This window comes from Notolabrus celidotus, chromosome 6, assembly GCF_009762535.1.
Source record: "Notolabrus celidotus isolate fNotCel1 chromosome 6, fNotCel1.pri, whole genome shotgun sequence".
In the NCBI taxonomy this organism is placed as follows: domain Eukaryota; kingdom Metazoa; phylum Chordata; class Actinopteri; order Labriformes; family Labridae; genus Notolabrus; species Notolabrus celidotus.
The window spans coordinates 29,144,764-29,165,036 of NC_048277.1; the positions used below are offsets into that span (position 1 = coordinate 29,144,764).

The 20,273-nt window shown below is 40.7% G+C and overlaps 1 protein-coding gene across 1 annotated transcript in view; it reads right to left on the reverse strand.

Moving 5' to 3' along the window:
• Nucleotides 1-20,273, reverse strand: part of pparab (peroxisome proliferator-activated receptor alpha b) — a 41,726-nt gene that overhangs the window by 12,330 nt on the left and 9,123 nt on the right. Inside the window, exons 2-4 of the mRNA XM_034686517.1 lie at nucleotides 7,519-7,770; nucleotides 4,311-4,474; nucleotides 1,325-1,463 (exon numbers count right to left, since the gene is read on the reverse strand). Of these exons, the coding sequence (XP_034542408.1) occupies nucleotides 1,325-1,463; nucleotides 4,311-4,474; nucleotides 7,519-7,726 (511 nt within the window). The 5' untranslated portion in view covers nucleotides 7,727-7,770. The remainder of the gene's footprint in view (nucleotides 1-1,324; nucleotides 1,464-4,310; nucleotides 4,475-7,518; nucleotides 7,771-20,273) is intronic.

Here is a 20,273-nt window from a genome sequence, read left to right on the forward strand (position 1 = left end):
CAGGATGAGACTTTTTAGTTTTTCTAAAAATGACTTCTGCATGTCCAGGACAAAATCAGTGGTAAAAGAGGTACCACTTGTCCACAGGGGGTGCCAGAATCAACAAGAACTCAAAGTTCCTCACAGGAGCTTTGATTTTCAGACTAGATGTTTACGGAGGCCCTCAGCGGAGATGCATCCATGCATTGCATTTACCATGTTTTCGCACGAAAACTCATTTTCTGTTTGTTTGTTTCTGTTTGTCTCAAGATCTTAACTTAGAATTCAAAGCTGCTCCTCTCATTATGACGCATGAAAGTATCTCACTATTCAAAGATTACAAATAGGTAATTTTTCAAGCGATCTAATAAAGAATAGACTGGTCTGTGAAAGGCCAGATGGTGCTGCGAGTGAATCAAAAGCGCTGACATCAGCCATCATCCCAGGAAAACTGAATGAATGGAAGGTATGGCTGCGTGTCTGCTTAAGGCTACCCTAGTTTTAGGATTAATGAATTAAAAACAAAAAAAGTCATTATGAGAGAAAATGTAAGATTAATTAATTTAATAAGAAATAATCCAACTTTGAACTTTATAATTGAAAGGATTTTTTTTACCTTTAATTGTGACTTTTTCTGATTATTTAAAATGTTTCTATTTAGTGTTTTCCTTTTATGCAAAATGTATTTTTCACAAAAAATCACTAATAGATCCTTCAAAGTGCTGGAAAAAGATAAATGATTATGATAATTTTAAAAACAAAGCGCAGGAAGTATATCAAGCTTGAATAATACTCCCCTCTGAGATATTGGCCTCTTGAAACTTTGTTTTCTTCATATTCAGATCTGTTTGGAGAGCTGAGCTTTGGGGCTAGGAATCATTTAATGACATTGAAAGATTCACTCAGTCATGTGACTTCCCTCCTTGTTCAAGAGGTCGTTGAGTTCAAATTGCTTTTCAATATGACTCTGGCAATTTGAAATCTGCAACATGCACACTGCACTTGAAGTACTGTGCACGAGTGAGTTGCAGATCTGAGTGCTCTTTTTCTAAAGAAAGGAAGATTTGGAAATGTTTAAATGAGTGAACTTTTAGGAATCAGTCCCAGAGCCGGCTTTAGTGTTCAGTTAGTGACTTGCCTTAACATGCAACTCAAAACCCAACTGTGGTGTTCAATTACTTATGTGTGTTCTAATTATGTGTGTACGTGCCGACTCTATCTCTCTCGGCATCTGCAGAAGTGTGCTAGTAGTGTGTGTTTACAAGTAACATGAACCGTGTGTGTGCGTGTGTGTGTGTGTGTGTGTGTGTGTGTGCCTGGATCTGCCTCGTCCAGCAGGACTCACCGTTGTGGGACATGCCCACTGACAGGCACTTCTGGAAGCGGCAGTATTGGCACTTGTTACGGTTCTTCTTCAGGATCTTGCAGCGGCGCTCACATTTGTCGTACTCCAGCTTCAGACGGATCGTCCGCCGGAAAAAACCCTGCAGGAAGGAGGAGGGAGAAGTAATTCAAATGTGAATACTCTTCACATGAAGAAAAGACTTCTCTGTCTTAACTGTCATTGCCAGAGAGCAGTGTAATCAGGCAAAAAGCAAACCGTTCATGTAAAAGCTAATAAAATCTGATGTATAACAGAGTTAGCAAATTACTGCCGTTATGAAACCAGTCTAGAAAAAGTTACAGAGCAGCTGTTAAGAAAGAATGCACAAGAAAGCAGTAAATAATTGATTCCCCTGTGAATGGAGCTTGTTAATATCAGATACATTATTTCACCATTAGTCCAGCACTTGCACAACCTTGACCAAAAAGCAACATTCAACTTTGACAATGAACAGAGGGACCGAGTTGCATGCTAACAGTTGGGCTTGAAAACAGCCTCAGGGAAAAACACATTAAGCCAAACTAAATACTCTCGATGTGACAGAAGACACATAGATAGCCAAACAATACAATACACATAGATACAATGCCGTAAAACACAGGCACACTTCAAGCACATGACTCACTCTCAACAACAAACTTTCAACCTCACACGCCAACACATAAATACACACGAATAACAAGAGTGACATAAGACCCGGTCAGAACAGGCCGAGGGAGTTCATGCTGACACTGCTTGTGTCTACTGTCGTAAAAAGATCATTGCACGGTCACTACAGAGGTCAGGCTCCTCTTACTTCCATGACATATTGACGGAATGAAAATGATATTTACGGGACCTAGATAATTATGTTGTGTCGTCATTTCAGGTTGGAGATTTGTATTTCTGTCAGTGGCACTAAGTCCTGGTGGAACATTTAAAGTTTTTAAAGTGTATTAAACAATGATATTATGGTGTTTTATCTGTGTTTTTTTAAACTACAGTATTCTTGTTGCTTGTTAAGTCATGAATATACATTTTTAGACCAATTTTTTGAGACTAATTTTAAATTTTCCCAATTTTTTCCATCCTTGCACTAACCAAAATGTCTGCACAGTAAAGTTGGTCATCACATGTACTGTACATATAATGTTTTTAAGTTATATTTGTTTGTTTGTTGCCTTTTATTGATAGGACAGGTGTAGAGAGACAGGAAATGTGGGGGAGCAGAGAGTGGGGGAAGACATGCAGCAAATGGTCCTGGCAGGGAGTTGAACCGGTGACCTCTGCAACGGCCTCTGTATGTGGGGCGCTTAGACCGCTAGGCCACCATATATACAATATTTTGTGGCATATTTCAACTTTAGGAGTTGCAGACAACCTAACTATTGCTACTTTATACAGATTATAGGCACACACTACATTACAGGTTACTAAAAGATGGATAGGTCACAACCTTTTGTAATAATAATGTTGCTTTGGGGTGCTGAGGTACCTAAAATGTGGCACATACAATTAACTGTAAATGCCCTTACTTTGGTTGAATGGTTGAATTTTATTTCACTCTTTCTTTAATTTGCACAACTCCTAATTGTCAATCTTTAAAGGTCCAGTGAGGAGTTTTGAGCTGCTATTTCTAAATGACCTCCAAAAGCAAACAAGACCATCATTAGGATGATTGATTTTTTCTATATTGTTATCATTGATGCCAAAACAGCTACCATGAGGTAGGTATCTGATTAAGAGAGTAACAGTGCACTGCAAAAATAGCTTTTTATTTTGGTTCATTATCTTACAGAGGTCTCCAATATTGTCCCAAACTGAAACTCACAGGAGCTTTAATCACAGGCTTCATAATAGTTGGCTGAAAATCAGCTCTAAATTCAGAGCAGCCTTTTTGACAATGATCACTGTGACATTATGAAAGATTTGATGAAGAAATGCTGACTTCAGCGGATCCAGCACATGTTGGAACCAGTTCGGACTTTACCGTTATCTCACCTTCAGCACCTCATAGGTCACGCCTGATAGATGGACCTTTAATGACCTCCCTCCTAAAGCTAGACAAATTTACCTTGACTTCCATGATAACCTGTTGTTCTACAGTTTTACAGCCCTACAACTTCACCCTGCGGAGGTTAGAGAGCTTCGACTCTGCCCTGTGGACGATTGAGGTCTTCGTCTAGGGTGGATACTTTCATCCTGACATGATGCATGCACAGTCACACCGATGCAGTTTAGAAACTGTTGCATAAACGCTGAAACACTATCTGTCTTCATTACTGCACAGATTTACCCTCCAGTTAGCTGCTGCTGCTAGCATGTGAATGTTTATGTAACAGCAGAGTTACTGAGTTTATGTAGCACTTCCTGACATTCATACTCCCACTGCTGTCCAGCAAGGAGGTGTAGATAATCTTTAGCTTCTGAAGCTGCTTCAAGTTCAGAAAAGTAAAAATCAGGGTACAAAATACTAAAACACAAACATGGCCTCAACTAATATCACACACTCTCCTGGGGTCACACTATCTTGTCCTTTGCTGCCTCTTAAAAAACACCCTCAGGTTGTTCTTCAACATGATCAATGAATAATTAACTAAGAGATTACTGAGCATGGTGTGACAGAGAAGCATGGTATTATTGATGCTTCCAGGAGGTATCACAAGACACACTGCCTGTGGATTAATGTCTTATTTTCCTTACAGCAGCTCTTAGAAATATGATTAAAGTTCTTTGATTTGGTAATGTTGACAGAGCTGTTTGTGATTCTTGGCGTGTCTACACTTGATGCCTGGATATCGACAGAAATATTGACAGAGGGAGAGAACCAATAATGAGTAAACAGGAGTGATTAAAAAGTCTGGAGTGTGTTAACTTGGTCATGGATCTAGTCCTCACAGTCATGTCCTTCTACGACTGCACCTCCACTGTCTGACTGTATGATTCATGTGTGTAGTTTCAGTCTCACCTTGCAGCCCTCGCAGGCGTGGACTCCGTAGTGGTACCCCGAGGCGCGGTCAGCACAAACTCGGCACTCCAGGTTGAGTGATGAAGAGGAGGTTGAGAAGTCGTCCTGGCCCGCTGCCAACCCGTAAACAACCGACGACGGGCTGGATGCTGGCGTCAGGGCATCTGTAAAACAGAGAGAGAGAGAAAGATGTGTGATTAAACTACTGACTGATCAAACATCCTGAGGCCAAAACAACAGACAGTTGATGAAAGGATATGTGAGGACATGTTGTGTATTTGTCTTACTATCAACAAATCCCATGAAAAGACCAGAACTAGATACTAATTGATAAAAGTAACAAGTGTTATCTCTGTAGATAAAGCATGTTAAAGGTTATCACTCAGTGACTCCCATCATTGGCCACTGAAAACACGAGTTAGCCACACTATTGCATACGAACACCAAATCTGCTGCTGAAAAATCAGCCTCCAACAAGCCTTCTTCAATCTATCAACTCAAAACTTTGCCAGCCTGTTTTTCTAACCCTTATAAGAGGGCAGGGGTTTCTTTTCTGGCAAGAAATCCATAAACCGATCCACATTCCTTTCTGCCGAGCACAAGGCTGATCCAGCCAGGAAAAAGCATTTTGCTCTTGGCTGATGCAGCTTTTGTTTGTTTCGTTTGCCCTCTCTGGCACTGCCACCCTTATCTGGACATTTAATCATACAAGACAAAGGCTTCCATTGCCCTGCACACCACTTTAATTATATCTGATTTGGAAGTGATTGAGTCAAGTCACTTTCTTTCTTCTCTGAAACCTCAGAGAACGTGCACACTCCTGTGAAAACCATATAGTTTTGAACTGCTAAAGAGGGGGTACTATGTCAATTTTCAGGCTTTATTTCCTTCTGATACCTCTCGACTGGATTTACATGATTGACAGCTCAAAAACTCTTCATTGATTTCAGGCTGGTGTCTTTATAAACCCTAGTTTCAGCTTCTGTCTGAAACACCTCAGTTTAAATCTGTCTCTTTAAGACCTGCCTGCTTCAAGCCTACTGCCTTTCAATTGGCCAGCTCTCTGGAAGCCTCCTCCACACTTGCTATGCAGCTAAGTCATCCACATGGAGTTAACAGGTGTTTATCTATGTTAAATGACAAATTATGAAATATGGCTGTATGTTTGGGATCCTGAATCTGGCAAGTTTGGAAAAGGAACAAGAAATTCCCGGCAACAAAAAACTGAGCAGGACATTTCTGTAGGATAAGTGTTATGTTTATGAAGCTCTTTTAAGTCGGTCTTTTTAATCAGGGATGTCATCATTTGAGCAAATCTTGTGCCCTTTCGCTTTATTGGTGACTTTTTAAAAAAGAGAAGAAGCTGATAACTTTTAAAAACAGATACTTTGTTGTATGCGTCTGCTATTTGTATTTATGTCTATTGTAAAATATTGTAAAATTGTAACTATGTAACTGCTGCCTATTTTGGCCAGGACTCTCTTGAAAATGTGATCTTTTAATCTCAATGAGCATTTCCTGGTTAAATAAAGGTTATAATAATAATAATAATATAATAAGTCTGTTGTCTAATACTGGGATCACTCTAACAAAGGTTTGCCTCACAATGTGAAATTTTGCCTACATTTGGTATTAATGTCCAACATTTTAACTTAAAATTTGTGTTGAAAATATGGAAAACTAAACTCCACTATTTGTATTGCTCTTCAAAATCACAGTGATGTCCTTACTTTGTGTTAAAGCGAGTAAGGAGAAAGAAAACTGAACTTTTGAATTGAGATGTTTTTTTATAATCCTTAATCTTCTTAGCAATTTGTGGATCATACAAACTTTCAGTTGGAACTTGACCACTGTAAAGTCTCTTGAAGGTACAGAGAGACTAGAACAAAACTTTGACCATTCAATTTAAATAAATAAATAAATAAATAAAGTACATACAAATTAGCAGTCATTTCTGCCCTCCTAAATGTGAGCTCTGATCTCCCTCTGGCATGGAACTAGTGGAATTTAAGGACAGTTTGAGTCCTTTGCTCTGACACAGACATGCTGTTCCTGCAAAACAACTATTTATTCAGAGGTATGACCATGCTGCCTGTGGTGTGCTTCCTGTCACAATCATAACACTGTTGGAGGACTATTTCTGCTCTCCCGCTGGACTAAAGGTCATGAGACTTGCCAAAATGTTCTTAATTTCCACCTTGGGGGGAACAAGGTGGGTAAAACTTGCCTGGTACACAAATAGCAGAGATGAAATGGTACAAAACAGTGGCACTAAGTCAAGCCACATGAGTTGGTCGAGAGACGCCAGAATAGGGATAAGAAGCATTTGGCAGCCGCCCTGGAGCTGTGTTCCTGCCTGGTGCAAGTACACGCTTAAAGAAAAGCATGTCAGTGGTGCTGTTTCTCACTGTTAACACCCCCAAATACCCATAAATCCTAAACAAGTCCCTCAGCGACTTTCCATGACATCATCAAATGTTTCCGAGATGCCTTCTCCACAGCACTTCCCTCTCCTTTCTCCTGTTCTTTCTTCGCTCCCTCTCACACCCCTCTATTCTTTCAATGTATGTTTATCTTTCCACGCTATTCAACAGCCTCTTCCCTTGTTGCATAATTTGGTGGTAGCATAAATTCCCCCCAGATGCCAATGTGACTTTATTCAGGAGGAAACACAGCAGCAAAATAGATGTTTCCTGAGCGGTGGTGCATGGCGGCTGAGGAATGTGTGAATTCCTTAATGGTTATGAGGCGAGGAGGAGGGCTGGAGGAGGACAGAGAGGTGAAATGAGGGAGTACAGAAAAATAAGAGGTTGATGAGTAGAGAAAGAAGAAGACATAAAGAGGGATTAAAGGAGTTGGGAGGAAATGGGCTGAAAAATGCAAAAATCCATCAGTAAATCAGGGACAAGAACTTCTGGGTTGTGATTGAGGGACAGGGGATTAAGAAGTGGGACAATATGGGTAAAGAAATGGTCGTCAAAGGATTGTAGAATGGGTTTGTTGTTGATTTAAAGTGGTAAGTTAGTCATGGTGTTTGTGTTCTATGAACATTGGGTTGGAACAAATTAGAGATTAAGAGGTGAAACTGAGAAACCACAACAACAACAACAGCAGAGATTACAACGAGGTGGCCAGGGAACCCATTGAAACTGTACAAGAAACCCTCATGTTGCCATTGAAGTTTGTACATGATATTCTAAATGTTCACCTAAAACAGTGGAACCTTCAGAACCATTGCTGGACGACTGGTACTCAGGGACATCGAAGGAGCTGAGGGCGTCATTATCGATGGACTGCGAGATGTCCTGGAGCTCCTCCATGCCGCCCATGAATTCATCATCGACGCACAGGGGGCTGCCCAGCACCGAGTCCTCCAGGGGCGAGGGGGGATGGTAGTGGCTCTCCATGTCGACCATGGTGGTGGTGGAGGAGCGGGCTGCCGGCACTGTCACACATCAGACTGGAGACAAAGGACGCAGGGAAGGGTGGAGGGGGGAAAAAGACAAAGAGGTCAAAGAATTAATATGTAGATACACACTGACAGGTAGAGGAAAACAAGATTGTTATTCAGTTCTTAGGTCACCTCTGTTTGAGTTGCTAGAGGGTGTGAGATGACATTCATGTTAGCAGCTCCATTAGGCTTTGATAAAGGAAGAAAGTGTTCTAAATGCTGCAGCAGTCACTAACATGGCTAACACTGACACAGAGCCTGGGAGTAAATGATGTCAACCTGGTTTGCTCAATGTGAATAACGTTGGCAGAGCTGGCACCACTAGCCTCCAGTTCTCCTAGAAAGTTAACATCCACATGTCTGTGCTGGTTACACATTGCTCAGGTTGAGTGTTTATAAGCTGACACAGGCCACATACAATTTTATTTCCATTTTCTAGATCAAACCACACACTGTCAGACTGCACCATGCCATAAGATGCCATCTGTCATCTTTGCTTGTTTACATTCAGGTATTAGAGAATTATAGCCACTATGTGCTACAGCTTAGATACAACTTATGACTGACAATTTAGGTCTACAGTGATAAAAATATTCAGTAACTCTGGTGAGGACTAGAAAGGTTGGCTTTAATCTTTTACTCGTCGTCGAATCATACAGCAGAATAAACTTTCACATCCCAACTGCAATTGGCTTTTAAGCATTGGACTTCATAAAACTTTGCTGTGATGATGGCACAATTTAAACTCAGGGGTTAAAAGGATTAACATTTCGGGGCACTGGTGGCCTAGCGGTCTAAGCACCCCACGTATAGAGGCTATAGTCCTTGTCGCAGAGGTCGCCAGTTCGACTCCCGGCCGGTTGACCATTCACTGCATGTCTTCCCCCACTCTCTACTCCCCACACTTCCTGTCTCTCTTCAGCTGTCCTATCAATAAAGCCCAAAAAGCCCAAAAATTCTAACTAAAAAAAGGATTAACATTTCCTTCATAACATTTTTTTTTTTTTTTGTCAAGAGTTGCTTTGATAAGTTAGTTGATAACACAAATGACAACCTCCCTGTTGCACTGTAGTAAAGGTGGAGGGATCTTCCCAGTCCTTAAAGTCCATCTTCTTGGGATCATGAATATTTTGTTTAATTGATTTTTTGCTTTAATCACACACTAGGTGCTCAGATGCTTTAGTAGATGAGAACATCTGACTGGTGGCACAAGCCTTAACAGGATATAAGGTAGGAGAATCCCTAAGGTCCATCCTCTGGGTACCACGAATGACTGTACACCTTTTTAAAATCTTTGTTGAAGACCCATCTCTTCTCTTTGGCCTTCTCCCCGTGAGGAGGACATTAATATCCTGATATGTTGTGTTGTTTATTGTTGTCTTCATGTATTTTTACTTTTTAACTTGTAAAGCACTTTGGCCAACACTAGTTGTTTTTAAATGTGCTATATAAATAAAGTTGACTTGACTTGACTTTTAATGGTGATTCAGCAGATACTTCAGTATGGATCATTATTGCACACCAAAAAAAAATAAAACAACAGTGATGTAAATATATCGATGTTGCTAGCACAGATAAGAACTGATACTATCATTACAACAACACTAGAGAGTATTAATCCAAATAAAGCACCATCTTTCCATGCACCTGATCACACGAAGCATACATTTGGGCCTAATTACAAGTGCTGATGAAACCATCAAGAAACAGCAGCTGCATGTTGCTATGGAGGCTTTAACAGACAGCAAGGACACGAAGGACATGAAGTATCTTATGACACAACACAAGCCCCTCTGCTCCTCTGACCTATTCTCTCCAAACACAGTAACCTTATCCTCACAAAACCTCACCGTGCTGAAGGACGAGAGAGACAGAGGACAGGGGGAAGGAGAACGGGGCAAAGAGACATGTGGAGGGATGAATTTAGGTCACGGAGCAGGCTTAGGCTGTGAATGTAAGGCTGGGGGAGACACGGTGGACTGGCTTGTACAGTAGAGATTTTGCTGAATTGCACAGAGGGGAACTGGGAGGAGCCATGAGGTACCCATGAAAGTATGCAAAGAAGTGGGTTTGTCTCTTTGGCTCGGGCCTTGCATTACATATTAGAACTTCATACAAGCGCGTGTAAACTAGGTCAATCTTCAGTAAGCCCTTTCCCATCAGGCCTCGCTAAGAACATTTAACGAGGGGGAAGGTGGGCTGTGGGAGTCGAGGGGGCTGCCATTTGTTCACAGCCTTTCCACACATTTACATATGACTGCCTGTAGGTTATCCTTAACTAGCCCCGTATCGTGTAATGCACTGTGGGCTGTGTGGTAAGACACACTGACTGCATGCTCAAACTGGTTGTGCCCTCAATGGTCCCTGACAAGCTATTTTAAAGACTGAGTGACAGAAATGAATGGCATTCCACTGAAGCAGCCAAGAAAAGTATAGATCATCTGCATTTAGTTTCACCTTGAGTGCAGAGGACAAACAAGAAATGTGATTCTAGTTGTTCAAGTAAGAGGAAAAAATGAAGAACCTCAGAAAATCCCCTTCTGCTTCCAGGGCTGGTGGAGGACTGGCATGCAGCATGACCAAAAGCAGATTAGTGAGAAAACAGAAACATGAAAAGAATATGTAAATACATCAAAGTGGTGATCAAAGTCCACCTATGTGCTGCAACATGAGTGGATGCTGCTTTGGATTAGCGATAAAAAATCCTATTAAGTCAATAAGCACATTGTCTTATGCAACTCTGTTGTGTGTTGAGCTTTTCCACCATGGATACCAGACCCAGAAATGCCTCAGATACTAAACTTAACCTGGGATGCAATTTTCAGCCAGTCTACCAATTTAGCAACATGAGTAATGTAGAGCTGTAACAGCAAATATCTTCTAGCATCAGAAATCAATTCTTCTTTGCTCATCCAAAACAGAAGCCTGAACAGTAAGCAGCACCTAACATTGATTTGTTATGGCTGCCATGGCAAATACTGTTTCATGGTAGGAACGATAACTTGTTGCGGTTGTTTCTTTCCCTGACCATAGATGAAAATTCAAGAATATGATGCTTGCAGAGAACATAATATGATTCACAGCAGGAAAAATGTCAGATTTCTGAAGTATTTCGCACTGAATAAACCCAACGGTAAAATGATGAGGTGTACAGTATGCCAGGCTTCAGTTGCCTTGGGAAATACTACTGTCATACAGAGATAGTTGTTCTGAAGCAACTAATTACCAAGTTGTTTGAACAGAGTTATAAATTCCAGCTAGTTGAATAGTTTAAGAGTAAGAAAACACTCAGAAAATAACACAATCTATTCAACAAAACTAAAAATGGATAGGAATGCAAAGGGGTGGAAAATTTCCGGTACATTTCCACAGGAAGTTAAGCTGGGGGAATTTTGGGAATATTCTAAATTGGAAACCTTCCATGAGAGTTTTGGCAAATTGAGGTTAATTTAATGAAAAGATTTATTTGTATGTAGAACTTTATCAAACAAAAACATGACTGTTGAGTTAAATATTACTCATCCCCCCAACCCAACCCATTCAAATGTTAACAAAAACGCAACCCCAACAAAGTCCCATTCAAAATGTTCATTGAAAAGAGCCGCTCCTCCGCCGGAATACCACTCTCACATTTTTGAGCCTGTTGCGTACCTTTGTGTGCGTGTTACGGAACAGGACCAGTTGCGCTCAGAGGCGGCTGATGATGGTGGTTGTTTTATTCAGGATTATACTAAAATATATTTTCCCCAACTATATTTAAGTTCCCTATTAAGAGCCAACCTTTAATTTAGTACATTCCTGGTTTATTCCCATTAATTCCCATTCATTCCCATGAAAAGTTTACAACTTTGAAATTTCCCAGAAGTTTGCAAACCTAAACACGGATCAGAGTCTGCAGGTAAACGATGCAACATTGGTTTGCTAGGTGTGGCTAAGGTTAGCAGAGCTAGCCCCACCTGCTTCGGTCCTTCTTGAAGGTTAATGTCCTCATGTCTGTGCTGGTAGTGCATTGCTCCAGTCAAGTAGTTATATATCACAAAACCAGACACAGCCTACAGACAACTTGTTTACATCTGGGTAGTTGAGCATGATAGCATTGGAGTAGCAGCCATTAACCAGAACTACAGCCTGAAGTAGTGGCTTGTGGTTGTGCTACAGCTATGACAACATATGAGTGGCATTTCAGGCCTAAAATCATAAAAATATTAGTTTAAATTACTGGTAATCCCATTACCGACTTATAAAGCCAAAAATGGACTGGCCCCTGAGTACCTAAGAGAGTGTCTAAGGATGTATGTCCCCAACTGCTGCCTGATATCCTATGGCAGGTCCCTCTTGGAACTTCCTAGAGTGAAGTTAAAAAACAGATTTGACCGGGCCTTTGCAGTCAGAGCCCCGTCACTCTGGAATGACCTGCCGGAGGAGATCAGGCAAGCCATATCCTTCTCTTAAGAAGAGTAAATCTCTTTTAAAAACACGCTTTTTAAGATGTGCTTTTACTTCTTAACTCATCACTGACTTTTCAATTTCTGCATGTTTTTTATTATTGTCTTTAACTCAACTCATTTTTTGTTCTCGTAAACCATTGCCATGTGCTTTTGTGTTTTTCTCTCGCTATGTCTTGCACTCTATAAAGAACTTTGTAAAACCTGTTTTTAAAAGGTGCTATATAAATAAACGTGTTACTATTATTATTATTATAAAGTTGATAAGGTTAAATTGTTAAGTCACTGTAAAATGCAAATCCCTTTAATCAGAGTGTAATACTATGGTATGAGGGGACTGACAGAACACAAGCTCAGCTATCGGAATTGGAATTGGGTGCATAAAAGGAACCTTAGGATGACATGTTGTGCACTTCGGGGTAGGTTGGAAAGAGTGCTAGTATGTAATGGAAATATATGAAATCCTGATGTCTGTTGAAAAATGAATAATGCATACTTTACAGTACTGTAAATACATGTGTATAAATGTTTTAGGGCTGGATATAATGGTGGAAGACAGCCCTGCTTAGTTTTTATACTTTATACAGTGCTGTAAACTAGCATTGAGACCCAGCCCCTTAAAACTTCAAAGAATGTAACATTTCAGACCCTTAAGATTCACACCCACTAAAATCTCCCTCTACATGTAAGGAGGCCTGGCATGTGAGTGGGCTGCTATCCTGAGCTACTTACTCAACAATTTACTTGTAATTCTGAATGGAGCCAGTGTTAGCTCTACAAGGATAAAGCAAACCTCTTTAGCATTCAGCCGCTAGCTCCTGACCCCCAGGTCTTCCTTTAGAGGACATCCTGTTTCATACACTCTCTTCACTCAGCACTGTCTCATTATAATACTGCTTCAGGGGAGGAATAAAGGAGCTGCTTAGCTACAGCTTTACTAACATCCACACTGTCTATTCAGATAGACCCATTCAACTCAAGTTCTAGTCTGGAGGTAAGATGAGACAACTCGGAGCTTGCACTTTGTAAAAATATATTTTCCTATGAGGTCAGTCACACTGCAGTTACACCATCCAGACATAGGATAATGCAAAGTGGGCTAAATATATCAGGGTTGTGTCAACACTCTCCCCCTGCATGCATGACTTTCTATTTAAAAAACATACATGACACAAGTCCTCTTCTGAACTCATGACCCCCTACCAGCACCTACGGAGTGATGGCCCAAGCTAACCTCTGTTGCCACAAACATGCGGCATGAGAATATAAACACACAGAGCTGCTTAGCTGCAGACATCTTGCAGACTGAGACAGAGAAGAGAAACACACAGGGGGTGGAGAGGAATGTCAGCTAAGCTACATTACATGTCTTTATCAGCCATGTGTGAGACAGAGTTAGCAAGTGAGGCAAAAAGAGAGCAAGAGGGAGAGAAAGAAAACAGGGGTTCCTAAGGCAACAGCAAGCTTTTGTCCTGTAGGTCAAGACCTCTCATGTGTTCGCTCAACCAAGCCTGCTGAGGGCACCGCACACACTGAGGGGGGAGATGAGCAAGGTCATTCATGTTTGCGTGGGTGAGGGTTGGGGTCCAAAAGGGGAGGAGGAGGGGCTGCATTCACAAAGGGCCGCTAACCAAGAACCCACTGAGGTCCCCATGACGGTGCCATGGCAATGCCGACACACAGATCACGCTTTGATATCAGTGTTGGAGTGCGAGCAGAAGGCTTGTGAAGAACCTACTTCTACTGGAATTCAGCCTCTCATCAGAATCAATAAATCCCATAATAGACTGGAGTATTAGCAAGTCTGATCCAGTGACCACAGAGCCGGATGTAGAACGCAACATAAATAATCCATAGAGTCCGATGGATGGCTTGCAGCGCCCAGCCCCCCATGTTTTGCTCATCCATCGCAGTCAAGACCCACATTAAACAGACAGGCCATGAAGCAGCTAGTAAGCCCCAACAGAGTCAGATAAATACCCTCTGAATGTGACCCGGGCGTGAAGATGGCCTCACACTCTCCCAACAGGAGAGCACACAGACCAGCGTGAAGTTACTCTACGCAGCCGTCTGAGACCTTGAAGAACATTATCCACAAATCACCTGCACTGTTGAGCATGGAGTCTCAGAGGTGATATCCATCACCCAGAAAGAAGTGAACTCAAAGCCTCTGAAGCCTTCTTACAATGTGATAAGGACCATGTTAGAGATGTTCCAGTTACATTTTGACCTTCCCCAAACCATTTCTGATACGTAGACTTGAGCGTTGGCAAACCCCAGAGAGGGTGGATAACATGGGTATTATTGATCACAGAATAACTGGCCATAAACCAGTTCATATCTAGAGTAGAAATTAATTGTATCGTTGGATTGGTGCATAGACTGGAGTGCTAAGCAATCCACTCTAATGCACTTTGAGCCTGGACGACCCTAAAAAAAAATTAAAATTGGGGCACTGGTGGCCTAGCAGTCTAAGCATCCCACATACAGAGGCTACAGTCCTCGTTGCAGGGGTCGCCGGTTCGATTCCCGGTCGGTCGACCATTTCCTGCATGTCTTCCCCCGGCTCTCTACTCCCCACATTTCCTGTCTCTCTTCAGCTGTCCTATAAAATAAAGGCAAAAAGGCCAAAAATATAACTTAAAAAAAAAAAAAAAAGTTAAAATCCTCACAGATTCTTCACACATGGTGCCAAATAATGACGTTTGCAAAAGTTTTGTTATCAAAGTGTGTGGAGTGCAACAAGATGATCAACACAGCACACCACACACTAACAGACTAAATTTACCAACAAGTGTTAGCTCTTAAAACTGGAAATCTCACAAACTCTCGTAATCAAATGTGACTTTACAGTAAACAAACATGGGGTGGCTACTCAGTGCATCTACTGCAGTTTCAGTCCAGCTGCTCTCGTTGTCAGTTCAAATGTGAAATCTTTACAGGAAACATTGTGTTGTTCAACAAGTTAGTTCTCCGTTTATGACTTTAATCTAAATGTATGTTTTGCATTTACTACTGTAGCCTTTGCTGTGTTTGCTGAGCTTCTGTTTTCAGTCAACTTGCTTCTCGTTCCATTTGACAATACCGACATTGAACATGTTTAACATTTTCAACTTCCAATCTGTGTCACCTCAAAAGTCTTCCGAGCAGATCAGGAGAAGAAAATCACTCTTAGTGTACATCATACCACCAGGATATCTGTCAATATAATCTTTAAAACCATCAAATTTCTTGTCAGATTTGTCAGAAGTGGGGAATTGGACCAACTATCTTCCAGTGTGTACCCCAACTGAGACAAACTGGGATATATCAGTAAAAATTCTAGTCCATGCGTAAATCTAATCCCATGGTGTATTAGTAGGGATATAACAATGATATCAAAGCCTCATGATATGATAACATCACGATAAGAGGTTTGTGGCAAGCCTGAATCCTTTGTTGTCAACCATAGAAAATGTCCATTGGTCTTTGGCTATATATTCTGTGATGCATCTTGTCATGTCAGGCAAAATTATTTGTTAGTCGAACCAGATTGATGTTGGTACTAGACGATACAGTAGTACTGGTGTCAGGATGAAAAGAAACAAGACAAAAACATCTCTAACACTGCCTAACTCTTGTCCCCAAGAACTCCAAAATGCCCGCCAAATACATCAAGAATAAAATCAACAAACAGCAAAGAGTGTGTTGATAAGACAGCTTAGGTACAGCTGGAATCAGACCAAGACACTGGAGGTGTGTATGGGCTTGTCTGCCAAGGTGTGGGGGAAAAACTGTAATCCTACCAAGTGAAGGAAAACATCTTTGGTGATAAGAAGAAAAAGAAGAAGTTGGAGGCATAAAAGCAGAGTAGCTTCCTGTCACTAAAGTGAAAATTCAAACTGCCTGTAAATCAAGTTTTTGGAATATTACAAAAATAACATCAGTAAACAAAAACACCAGCCCCCTACCTTCCTCATCCAAAGTCTTTAAGGTTTCCAAGCAACTTTGGTCTTTGAAAACATGACATCCAAGAGTTTGTACAGTCATTCAGTGTGTGTGTGTGTGTGTGTGTGTGTGTGTGTGTGTGTGTGTGTGTGTGTGTGTGTGTGTGAGAGCGTGAAAGAGAGTGACAGACCACAGGTTAATGTTTAATCCACCCAACCTGTGGTCTGAGTGCTGACAGGCCTGTAAGAAGAAGGGCCCCTGGGGGCATATCGGTGGTCTTAGAGCAGTAATATGGGCTGATGGGGCTGTCCCACCAGCTCCGCCTGTCCATTTGTTTGAAGAGTGCACTCTATAAGCTCAGGCTGGACCGTGCCCGCAGTGTAAACACTCGAGTGAATCCTTATCACTCAGAGCTGATATCACTGCCGGCGCCCTCTTATCGTTATGGAGATTGACCAAAGTACAGGCTGGGGGAAGTGATTGACGTTGGACTTTAGCTGCAGCCGGAGACAGACAAGCCATATGACAGCCAACAGTTCAATCACTATGTTATCAGGTCATTTACTGGGTGATTTCAGGGTCAATGACATCTCAATGTACAGCAGGACCAAAACTGGATCCCAATTGTTTTACTTTTAAAACTACTGCAATTGTAACTTTGAGCTCTTTAACCACTTCACCTTTTTTCCAATCATTAATCTTAAACAAAGATCTGTGAGTGTCAAACTTAGTTAGTTAATTCATCTATCACCACCAGCATTAAGTCTAAGTTATGTCCAATATCACATACACTATAAAAATAATGTATATATAATGGTATTGAATGTAACTCAATAGTTTCATATATTAGTAATATAAATAATGGCTGCTTGGGGTTTGCAGGGTTTACAAGGTTTGCAAAGTCTCAGAGCTGTAATGTGAAATATATAATTGAAAAAATTTGTTTAGAGAAAATGTTGCATCAAGCAGATGTTCTGTCATGTTACACTGCTGTCAACATAAGCTGAGTTTGCTAACTGAATTGTGGATCACTACTTTTTTTTGAGGGAAGTGAAGGAACAGCCGATCTCTTTGTGCTTAATTTGAAATATGTCATTAAAATATCAAATTAGGCCTGAAGTACATGCAGTCGAACCAGACATAAATTATTACTTGTGTGATCTTTTGAATATGTGACATACAGTTTGTGTTACTAAGTAAATGTAGTCACAATAAAGATTGAGTCTGAGTCCAATGAGATTTTTAAAGACTCCTAGCTTATAGCTTCATGTTTTATCAAAGACAGCACAAATCATCACAGAAACTCTGACAGAGACTTGACTCATCAGTTCAAAGCTTGATCCAAAATGGCAACTACATGTGGCTGACTTAAACCAAGTCCAGATACCTTTTTGGATCGAGCTTTGAGTTACCAGGACCTGAAGGAGAACCTTCTCAGACTTATTGTGTGATCAGGTTTTTACTTGATCAAATAGCTCATTACAAAAAATTAACAATCTGTTTTAAACCACCTCGTTTCTCTTCTTTTCTTTCTTGAACCACAGTGGATGCATTTCCAATACAAAAAAAAATATTGGAGTCTGTTGAGTTGTGATTTTGTTGAGTCAAGAAAACCTCCTTCATCATATATCAAATTAATTCTCCATCTGGTCCAAGCATGTAGGAGACTTTCTTGTTGCTCAATTTTTCTATTTCAAAACAGACAAAAGCGGAGTGTGGTTTGAGATGAGCTCTTTCATTTGGCAAGTGTGTTCTTCAACCAACCACTGCTGTCCTGAGTTGAGAAATAAACAGTAACTTACATAAACCCCATGTGGACTCTGACCTCTGCATTGACAGCGTGTTCAGTGTCAAAATAATAAATAAATGCTCAAACACACTCACAGGACAGAGCCAATGCAACCTGACCATAAAACACAGCCAAGGGTGCAATGTGACACAGTGTCACGTTTCCTCAGAGGTCTGTGGTGACCTGGCCATTTACGGTGGCCATCTACTGCATGTTGGTACAAAGTAAGAAGTGTGTCTAATCATGTGTGTGTGTGTTTACAAGTGTGTGCTTTTTGGTCGTAATGGGCCCAAACATGTGCATTTAAAGCTACTTTGACATCCGCTGTGTGAAAAAGATGAACTAAAAGCAGTAAATACAAGTGGTGAGTCATGATTTTCAAACATTCAAATACTTTACAAATCACTTGAAAATGAATTTTTCAATTGGTTTCAGTAGCCCCTGGTTGTAATGCGGTTCAACACCCAGACAGTGGTTAGAGGGCATCTGATATCTGTTCATTTTTTGCTGTTAAGTAACAAAAGAAAAAGAAAGCAAAAGTGCCAGTTGTCTGTAAAACATGTGTGGCACTGTGAGATTTAGAACTGGAGATAAATGCAGACTTCTGCAGTCATCAAAGAGTTCTGGGAGGAACTTCTACCGAAAAAATAAACAATGAAAGAGGTTGAGTGCAAACTTTGCCAGACAAAAGTAACATATCCAGGTCATATCCATACATTTAATATATCTGACTAGCAACAACTTCGCACATTAAAGGGGTGGCCGAGACTAACTGAATAACTGGTGAGTAGTAACCAGTGACTATTGAATAGTACTGTTACTTGAAATGCCCATCCCTAGTAAATACACTATTGTTAAATTTGGGAAATTGAAAATGACAAAAATATAAATTAAACCCATGAGTCTTGGGTTTCTTCTGAATGCCACAGTGTGTCATCACCAGTGTTATAAACTCTCAAGTGAAGCAACATCTTCTCTGTTATCTTTGAGATATTTTTTGGGGGATTTGTGTTAAATACTTGATTGCGATTGGTCAAAATCCCATTTTTTTTAAAAATTTATTTATTTATTTTTTATTCAATTTATTTGTAAAGGGACCATGTACAATATTTAACATAAATGTCACCATTTGATGCATTGTACCAGAGTTAGCTTAAAGCTAATTTACATCTGCAGTCCCTTGGCAGGTCACAATTAAAACATCACATTGTAAAAACACTTGCTTGCACACACACAAGCGCACGCACACACACACGCACACACGCACGCACACACACACACACACACACACACAATCAAACAAACAGTATGTATATCAAGTTAAAAGTATCAAATCAGTGGTTGCAGTGTTGAGTGTCCTTTAGCAGACTTTTTAGTTTGGTTTTGAAGCTGCTGAGAGATTCACTGTTCTTAATGTCCTCCGGTAAGGTGTTCCACTGAGTTGTGGCTTTCACAGAAAAAGCTGACTGCCCAAAGGCAGTACGGCGAAAGGGCACATTGCAATTTCTGAACGAAGAGATTCTTGTTGATTTAACGGAGTCCACTGACCGAAAGTTGATAAATTGACGCAGCGGAGGCGGGGCCAAGCCATTTAAAATCTTATACACAAGACACACATTTGAATACCAATGCTGATTAATTCTCAACAGATAAAGCGACACCATTGACAACCTGATCACTCATGCCATATCACATTAGTCTGCTACATTTCATCTCTGCCTTTTGACACTGTGGCAAAAACCTTAGTGTCCATCTCAGGCTGCTTGAGACTTCAGGAAATAATGACAGGTAGTGGGCACCGATGTGAGAGCAGACTGAGGAGCTACTGGGACTCAACCATCTCTGAGAGAGGGAAAAGTGGAGCTAGATCCTGTCCCGTAGTCCAGATAAGGACAGCAAAGAGTGAGCATCTCTACGTTGATAGTTGATAGTAACTGGCTGTGACGCATATGTTTTGTTTAAAGGTGTCTAGGCTGCAAAACCTAGAGAAGAAGGCTTAATGTGAAATGTAATGTTATAAATACAAAAAAAGTGTTCAGTTTAATATTAATTTGTCCTTCAAGGAGGAAGACAAGAATCCAATTCAAGGGGCAAATTTTTTAGCTGTATAAATAATGCATTTTTTAATAAGTGAACTCATCTTTTAATCAATATTTAGTTTCAACTTGTTTATGTTTTTAGTTGATAGCTGTGTGATAAGCAGCATAGTGTATAGGAAATGGTTGGTTATGCAAATTGGAATACCAACAAGGTAAGCAGGACCCTAACACGAAGCAAAGAGGTCTTGCTCACCCTAATGGGATTCTAATTTGCATAACAACCTGTTCATTATACATTATCACTTACTTAGA